Source organism: Otolemur garnettii, unplaced genomic scaffold (assembly GCF_000181295.1).
Source record: "Otolemur garnettii isolate 467f Iridium unplaced genomic scaffold, OtoGar3 scaffold00153, whole genome shotgun sequence".
Lineage (NCBI taxonomy): Eukaryota > Metazoa > Chordata > Mammalia > Primates > Galagidae > Otolemur > Otolemur garnettii.
Window position 1 is genome coordinate 1,634,412 of NW_003852548.1, and position 8,993 is coordinate 1,643,404.

At 47.2% G+C, this 8,993-nt stretch overlaps 2 protein-coding genes across 3 annotated transcripts in view; both read right to left on the reverse strand.

The window, feature by feature from the left end:
* ELK1 (ELK1, ETS transcription factor) overlaps nt 1-1,757 on the reverse strand; it is a 16,590-nt gene extending 14,833 nt beyond the window's left edge. Inside the window, exon 1 of one of the 2 annotated variants that reach the window (XM_003799630.3) lies at nt 1,572-1,757. The gene's annotated coding sequence lies outside the window, so the exon portion shown is untranslated. The remainder of the gene's footprint in view (nt 1-1,571) is intronic. The other variant, XM_023519055.1, reaches the window with a different exon arrangement.
* Nucleotides 1,758-2,918: 1,161 nt separating this feature from the next.
* UXT (ubiquitously expressed prefoldin like chaperone) overlaps nt 2,919-8,993 on the reverse strand; it is a 10,907-nt gene continuing 4,832 nt past the window's right edge. The window contains exons 6-7 of the mRNA XM_012811334.1: nt 3,202-3,265; nt 2,919-3,018 (exon numbers count right to left, since the gene is read on the reverse strand). Of these exons, the coding sequence (XP_012666788.1) occupies nt 2,965-3,018; nt 3,202-3,265 (118 nt within the window). The 3' untranslated portion in view covers nt 2,919-2,964. The remainder of the gene's footprint in view (nt 3,019-3,201; nt 3,266-8,993) is intronic.

Below are 8,993 nucleotides of genomic sequence, written 5' to 3' on the forward strand. Positions count from 1 at the left end.
TTTTTTTTTTTGCAGTTTTTGGCCGGGGCTGGGTTTGAACCCACCACTTCCGGCATAGGGGGTTGGCACCCTACTCCTTTGAGCCACAGGTGCTGCTGAGGCCATCTGCTTTCTAAGGAGTGGGGCCTCAAGTGGAGTGGGAAAAAGGCTAAGAGGGGAGCTTCAAAAATTCTCCTGTGCCCTGGGTACTTACTGGTCCACCTTTGAGTAAGGCATTTAACTTCCCTGTGCTCCTGCTTCCTCAGGACTATCTTCATAGGGTTGAAATGAGAATTAAAGCAGCTCATTAATATAAAACATTTTGCTTAATATGTAGCAGGTGCTCAATAAGTATTAGCTCCCATTGGCATTAACCATCATCACTAGCACTAATGTATTCACTTATTGTATGCAGTCAGATAGAACATCCGGGTGCTTAAGAGTGTGTATGAAGGAGTAATTCTAAACAAGCCCTGAGTTCAAAAAGCACACATGGGTTGACCCACTATTGAGAGGTGGGGGACAGGGAAGGCCATGGGCTGATCCACTACAAGGAAAAAAAAAGACAAAAATAAAAGTACACAGGCTGACACTCCTGGGGGAGGGGTCCTAAAGCACTGGACCCAGGGAGGGTACGTGTGTGGGGTAAGTATGCACCTAACAGGAAGGCCAGTGAGCAGATCTACTACAAAGGGAGGGGAGATAAGGTTCATGTGCTGGGGGAAGGGGAACGGAAAAGCTTCTTGACTCCTGCACCACAATGAAGGGAGAGAAAAGTCATCAGAGTCTGGTTTAAAGGCAAGAGGGACAAAGCCATAAAACGAACTGTTGAAAATAGGGAGATATAAAGCACTAAACTAACCCACTATCAAAAGGAAGGGAGAAGCCCAAGGTCTGGACAGTATATAGAAAAGGGAGGCGAGATAGGGCAATGGACTGATAACTAGCGGGATGTGAATCCAAACATGCAGACTGATCCACTATAAAACGTGGGCGGGGGGGGGGGAGGCCGATAAAACCACAGACTGATACAGTGAGGGACAGAAAGAGGCAGGAATACAAACCGAGATTCACTCACTGTTAAAGAGGTGTGTGTGTGTGTGTGTGTGTGTGTGTGTGTGTGTGGGGCGGGGGGTTCAGCGCCACGAATTGATTCGCTACAAGGAATGGGGTGTGGAATAAACAAGACCACAGATGGGTCCCCTCAAAGTTGAGGCCAGGAGAAATACAAACATTAAAATGTATCTACTATTTTAAGGGGGTTGGACACCGCCACAGACTGGTTCTCTGTATAAGTAGGGGTCGGGGACAAGACCATGGACGGGTCCACCGTAAGTTAGGGTGGGGAGAAATATAAGCACGCAGACCAATCCATTATACAACGGGAGGGGGAGGTTAGGCCACAGTCAGATCCACTAACCGGGGTTCGGAAGGAGTGGGCAATGCCATACGCAGATCCACTAGCCACAGTGGTGGCCGCGGGGAGTCGAACACCAGCAGGCCACGGGCCAAGCCACATCCCCCGCGCGGGGGCGGGAAGGATACGTGGGGTCACGGACCGGGCCCCTCCACCCTCTAGGCCCAGGGCTCACCTGTGCGTAGCGCGGCGGCGGCGTTGGCAATGTTGGCAGCTCCGGGGGGCGGGGGCTCCATACGCGGCCCCACCGCCCCCCAGGCCAGGGTTCCGAGGCAGCGGCGGTGGTGGCGGTGGCAGCACAGCAGCAGCACCTAGAAGCCGCCCCTGCGTTTCCCCACAGCTCACGTGGGCCTGTGGAGGAGGAGCCAGCTCCCCGCCGCTTGCTGATTGGCCAAAGTGCCATGGATAGACCGTACGGCTTTTAGGGGTTGGCAGGGCGGGCCCTGCCCCACAAAGCTATGCTATGATTGGCCCAAAGGGAAATGATGGACCACAGATGGCAGCTCGAGTCCCAAGACGTGTTTAGCCTCGCTGGTGCTGCACACTGATTGGATCAAGGAGGACTGATAGACCGTGGGCAATTGATAAAACTCGGGGGCGCCAACCTCACACCCATTGGCCTAAATGGGATTGATGGACGACAGACAGCCTCCAAGGCTGGCTCTATTTTTCTGATTGGCGGATGAAGGACTTAGACAGCTGTCAAAACATCAAAGGGGCGGTGCTGTACGCCACGCTGCTTAGCGGAAGCAGGACTTATATAGAAATGGGCGTAGCTGCAGGCAAGGAGGAGGTCGGGTTAGACTCCGCGTAGGCGGCCGGCAACTCTATGGTGATTGGCTACAAAAGACGAATTTAGAACACAGCGGAGGTAGAAGGGCAGGATGGCTGCCAGACATGCAAAGGAGCGTTGACTGGCAGAAAACTAAATGCCTGTAAGGGCAGAGTTGAGCTGCGGCCAGTTATAAAGGGGCGGCACCTGGCTCTGCGTCGATTGGACGCAGCTGGGCTCAACCTAGCCTAGGGGCAGGACTGACGGGGGTGGGGGGGATCCAACTCTGCGCCCATTGGTGGAAGCTGGAACCATTAAGAAACGGAGGTGAGGCCAAGGTTGGGCTGAGATGGACGTGGGTGTATTTTAGGGTATCTGAGGCATGATGGAGTTAGGCCAGCAATGAAATGCTGATTGCCCTGGGAACAAACTTCCACCATGAAACGGCCCATTTTCTATGGCAATTCAAAGGAAAAGAAATGGAAGCGTGAGGTGGGAGCCCAGGTTGCCAATGTGACAGAAGAGAGGGCAGAGCATAAAGCTAACAACCAACAGACTGGAGGCAGGACTTCTGGGGTGTTTTCAAGGTTCCACACACACTAGATTTCTGGGTTTCCCAATAACTTTGTGCTCTAGAAACAGGGCTCCTGTACCGAATAAAAACCAACAAAACACCCCAAACAAACAAAAAAAACCCAGGGTTCCTGGGTAACCAGCAGGAATTATGGAGGGAAAGAAGGGCCATGTGACTCAAAGGCATTCAGGGTCTTTAATGTTGGAGAATGGAGGAAAGAAGTCAATGGTGAGGCTTATCTGGGAAATTCTGCAGGCCTTGCAGTTCTCTAAGCCCCTGAAAAAGAAAACATAAGAGACTGAAGAAGGACTGAGCCCAGGCCAGGCCTCCAGGCTTGCTCTGACCTCCCCTCCCTTGGCTCCAACTTAGAGGGAAATCTGATTCCCTTCTATGGTTTTCTCCCCTTTTCAGGTCACCACCATAAACACAGAATCTGGGAGTAGGGTGAGATGCTCTTACCTCTAGCAACATGTGGATATGGGCTTTGATATTCATGGAGTCCTTGGTGAGGCTGTCGCTGAGCCTGAAGAAAAGAAACACAGAAAAGGGCAAAGTGGGCCCCACATACGATTACAAGGACAACCCTTCCCCATCACTTCAAGAACTATCTACTTCAAGATGACTCCCACCCAGCCTGCTCCTGTTCAGAGATGCCTAGCCACCATTTGGACTTCACTGATCCTAGGGAGACAGCAAAAAACAAAAATCCAAGCCCCATGGAGCTCAAATTCTTCTTAAGAGAAACAAATGATGGAGTAAAAGATATGGTATGTCAGGTGGTGTTAAGTATGCTCATCCCTTGGTATACACGGGATTGGTTCCTGGAACCCCATGTACACCAAAATCCATGCATACTCAAGTCCAGCAGTCAGCCCTCCATATATGAGGGTTTCATATCCTTGTATCCCACAAATACTGTATTTTCTATCCAAGTTTGGTTGAAAAAAATCCATGTTTAAATGGACCCATGCAGTTCAAACCCACGTTCAAGGTTCAACTATAAAATAAAATAAAATAAAAAACAATGAGGAAAGATAAAAAGTATGGGAATGTGGGCTACAATTTTTTTTTTTTTTGAGAGAGACTATCACTCTGTCACCCTGGGTTAAGTGCTGGTAGCATCATCACAGCTCACAGCAACCGGAAACTCTTGGGCTTGATCAATCCTCGTCTCAGCCTCCTGAATAGCTGGGACTACCCGTGAGTGTCACTATGTCCTGCTAGTTTTTTCTATTTTTTAGTAGAGATTTTTTCTTTTTTTTTTTTTTGAGACAGAGCCTCAAGCTGTCACCCTAATGCTGTGGCATCACAGCTTACAGCAACCTCCAACTCCTGGGCTCAAGTGATTCTCCTGCCTCTGCCTCCCTAGCAGCTGGGATTACAGGCGCCCACCACAACGCCTAGCTATTTTTTGGTTTCAGCCATCATTGTTGTTTGGCGGGCCTGGGCTGGATTCGAACCTGCCAGCTCAGGTGTACGTGGCTGACGCCTTAGCTGCTTGAGCCACAGGCACTGAGCCTAGAGATGGGGTCTTGCTCTTGCTTAGGCTGGTCTAAAACTCCTGAGCTCAAGTGATCCACCTACCTTGGCCTCCCAGAGTGTTAGGTGTACAGGCATTAGCAACTGTGCCCGGCCTGTGGGCTACAATTTTAAACAGAGGACTCAGGGATGGCTTCATTGAGAAGCATTTGAGTATAGACTTAAAGAAAGTGAGTAGTGTGGCTATATGGAAGAAGAGAATTCCACATACAAGGGGCAGCAAATGCAAAGGTGCTGAGGCAGGAGTGTGCCTGCCAGGTTTGAGGCACAGTAAAGAGGCCGGTATGGCTGGAAAAGAATAAGCAAATGGGTACTGTAAGAAGTGAGGTCAGAGAGGTAAGAAGGGAGGTAGATGTGCAAAGCTTACAAGGCCACAATAAGGACCATAGCTTCGAGTCTAAGTGACATAGAGCCGGAGGAGGGGCATCAGCCGAGGAGGAAGGTGATCTAGCAGGATTTAAGAGGCTCCACCTCCCTGCCCAGTGGAGCAGCAACTGGTGACAAAGAGGGATAATGTGCAAACACCAAGTCCAGTGAGGAGATGAGAAAGGACTAGATTTGGGGTATATTTTGAAGGTAGATCCAATGGGATTTACCAAAAGGTTGGATTTGGGGTATGAGAGAGAGGACTCAAGGAAGATCCCACAAATGGAAAACTGGAGTGGCCTGAATCCACTTTGGCCTGGCCTGTTACATAAACTGTAAATCCCTTTTCTTAATTTTTTAAAAATTTTTTTCTGATATAAAGGCAAAATGGGGTCATCTGGCCTGGGCCTAGTGGGATGGGTCCTCTTTTGGAGCTGAAAGCCTAGGTGCATCAAGTCAATTTCCTTTGTCTAAGCCAGTTTGGATCAGGTCTCATTCAAAAGAATCCTAATTGATACAAAGAGTCAAGGAAGGTCTCTTCCAAGAATGAGAAAGAACAGAAGAATGAGTTAAGTAGTAGGAGGGTCTTTTCCACAAAATGCCTTAGAGGCAAGAAAAAGCTGTTTAAGGAGCATTCAGGTCAGAGTATTAGAAATTAAATGAATGGTGAAAGTGGTGTAAGATAAGGTAAAAGAGGTAGGAAGGGGCCAGATCATGCAGGGCCTTGATATCATGATAAGCAATGTGGATTTTATTATGCTAAGCCAATGATTTTCAACCAGAGTGCCATGAGAGGATCTTAAGTGTGCCGCGAATATTTTTAAAGAACATTAATTAAATTATTTTCAAAAGAAGTTCAAATCACAGTACGTATATTCTTTTTTTTACTCTTTACCCATCTATATACTAACATTTTCCAGATTGATAAGTTAGCCCAGAACTCTCTCCTGAACTCAACTTGGGAGTTTTAACTATATATTCTTTTTTTTTTTTTTTTTTGAGACAGAGTCTCAAGCTGTCGCCCTGGATAGACTGCTGTGGCATCACAGCTCACAGCAACCTCCAATTCTTAGGCTTAAGTGATGCTCTTGCCTCAGCCTCCCAAGTAGCTGGGACTACAGGCACTCACCACACGCCCAGCTATCTTTTTTTTTTTTTGGGTTGTAGTTGTCACTGCTGTTTGGCAGGCCAGGCTGGATTCAAACCCGCCAGCTCTGGTGTATATGGCTGTTGCCCTAGCCGCTTGAGCTACAGCCGAGCCTTAACTACATCTTCAAAAAATCCACTTTAGTGTTTAATAAGCTCTTCACACTTAACAGATTCCAGACTAAACTCCTGATCTTCCCGGCCAAATCTGTTCCTCTTCTATCCTCTCCATCTCAGCTAATGCCAACTCCAGGTTGCTCAGTGAAAAACCTGGACTCCTCTTTTCTCTCACACTTCACATCCAATCAACCATTCTATTTAAAACCTTAACTACTCCATCCCAGGCAATGCTTCTGATCTCCATTACATGCTTTCTCTTCACAGCCCTGTCCATATCTACACACTACATCATTATTGTTTGTCTCCCCTGACTAGAATGTCAGCTTTGTGAGGGCAGAGATTTTGGTCGTTTCATTCCCTGCTGTACCCCCCAGGAACCCAAACGGTGTAGCACATAGTAGGAATGAATAAGTGAACAACTACTTCACTCAAAGGAACCTGAATCCTCAAAAGATAGTTGAGCTATGTTCAGGGACAGAAAGTAAATGAAGCACGGTGTTGTTGCCAGAGGTCAAGAATACATTTAAGAATATTTAAGAACACTGTGGAATAATGCTATAATAACTGAAGAATCAATTCAATCAGCTTTTATGGGAAAATTTACTTATTTTTATCTTTTTTTCTTTGAGATGGGGGGGCGGGGTTCTCTGTTGCCAGGCTGGAGTGCAGTGGCCTGATCTTAGTTCAGTGTGTAACCTTGATTTCCTGGGCTCAGGTGATCCTCTTGCCTCAGCCTCCCGAGTGGCTGGGACTATATATAGGCATGTGCCACTATGCCTGGCTAATTTTTAAAATTTTTTGTAGACATGTGGTCTCCCTATTGCCCAGGCTGGTCTCAAACTCTTGGCCTTGAGTGATCCTTCCACCTTGGCCTCCCAAAGTACTGGGATTGCAGTGAACCACACTGTACCCAGCAAGGACAAACTGAACATCAAAAAAGAGAACAAAATTAGTTAAGGGTACAAATTTAGCTATGAGTTCAATACTTAACAGAAAAGGAGAAAGACACGAAGTTCGCCAAATGCTAGTTGTAATACAAAAAGGGATATGTTTAATTTATTATTACTGATTTAATGTGTAAGGCAGTGTTACCAGTCATGGTCAAGCTGTTTCTTCTATAATTACATGCCTATTTATGAGATGTGGATGTATATTGCTTTCTATGTAATTAGGAAAGGATATACACAGAGAACCCCCTCAACTCCCCAAACAAAGATATATACCAAGAACAGGAAGAAGTGACAAGCAATTTTTTTTTTTTGAGACAGAATCCCACTCTGCTGCCAAGGCTAGAGTGACATGGCATCAGCCTACCTCACAGTACCTCAAACTCATGGGTTCAAGTGATCCTCCTGCCTCACTCCAAGTAACTGGGACTACAGGCATGGGACATGACACCCCGCTAATTTCTCTATTTTTAGTAGAGATGGGGTTTTGTTCCTGCTCAGGCTGGTCTGGAACACCTGAGCTCAAGGGACCCTCCCAAGTAGACGTCCCAAAGTGCTAGGATTGGCATAAGCCACTGCACCTAACCATGACAGGCAGTTTTAATTACATAAAGTCTGCGTGGTGACTCATGTCTGTAATCCCAGTATTTTTAGAAGCCAAGGCAAGAGGATCAATTGAGGCTAGGTCCTACCTGCCAGGAGTTCATGATCAACCTCAGCAAAATAGTGAACCCCTGTCCCTACAAAAAATTAAGAAATTAGCTGGGTGTGGTGGCCTGTGCCTTGTAGTCCCAGCTACTTGGGAAGCTGAGGCATGAGGACAGCTTGAGCTTAGGAATTCAAGGTAAGCTATGATCAGGCTACTGCACTCTAGTCTGGGTGACAGTGTAAGAACCTGTCTCTAAAAAAAAAAAAAAAAAAAATTACCAAAAAGTTAGTTTAAAATGTGTCCAAAGTAGGGGAGGTACCTCTGGCTCAAAGGAGTAGGGCACCGGCCCCATATGCCAGAGGTGGTGAGTTCAAACCCAGCCCCGGCCAAAAACTGAAAAAAAAAAAAGTGTCCCAAGTAACCAATTATTTTAATTAATTTTTTTTTTTATAGAGACAGAGTTTCACTTTATCCCCCTCAGTAGAGTGCCGTGGCGTCACACATCTCACAGCAACCTCCAACCCCTGGGCCTAAGCGATTCTCTTGCCTCAGCCTCCTGAGTAGCTGGGACTACAAGCACCCACCACAACGCTCAGCTATTTTTTTGTTGCAGTTTGGCTGGGGCTGGGCTTGAACCCGCCACCCTTGGTATATGGGGCCGGCGCCCCACCCATTGAGCCACAGGCGCCGCCCTTAACTATTTTTTTTTAAGACTGAGTCTTACTTTGTCACCCTTTGTAGAGTGCCGTGGCATCATCATAGCAACCACAAACTCGGGATCAAGAGATCCTCCTGCTTCAGCCTCTCCAATAGCTATAACTACAGATGTGTAGTCTACCATGGTGTGTAGGACTACCATGCCTGGATAGATTTTCTATTTTTAGTAGACAGGGTCTGGCTCTTGCTCAGGCTGGTCTCCAACTCCTGAGATCAAGTAATCTGCTTACTCTGGCCTACCAGAGTGGTAGGATTACAGGTGTGAATCACTGCACCTCGCCAGTAACCAAGTATTTTAAAAAGAAGAGCTTAAGAGCCTGCTACATAGACTCTAGAAAGTCCCACTAACTACAAAACAGTAATACAAGTCAACCACATTTTCATCATATTAGTAGACCAGGTCAATAAATCAAAAAGACCAGGCAAGCGCACAGGAACAGACAACTAGAAAACCTCATTTTGGGCCAGGCGTGGTGGCGTGTACCTGTAGTCCCAGCTACTCGGAAAGCTGAGACAGGAGGATTGCTTGAGTCCAGGAGTTCTGAGCTGTAGTGCACTATGCCGATCGAGTGTCTGCACTAAGCATCAGTATGGTGACCTCCCAGGAGCAGGAGGCCACCAGGTTGCCTAAGGAGGGGTGAACTAGCCCAGGTCTGAAATGGAGCAGGTCAAAGCTCCCATGTTGATCAGCAGTGGATCACACCTGTGAATAGCCACTGCACTGCAGCCTGAGCAACATAGTGAGACCCTGTCTCTTAAAAAAAAAA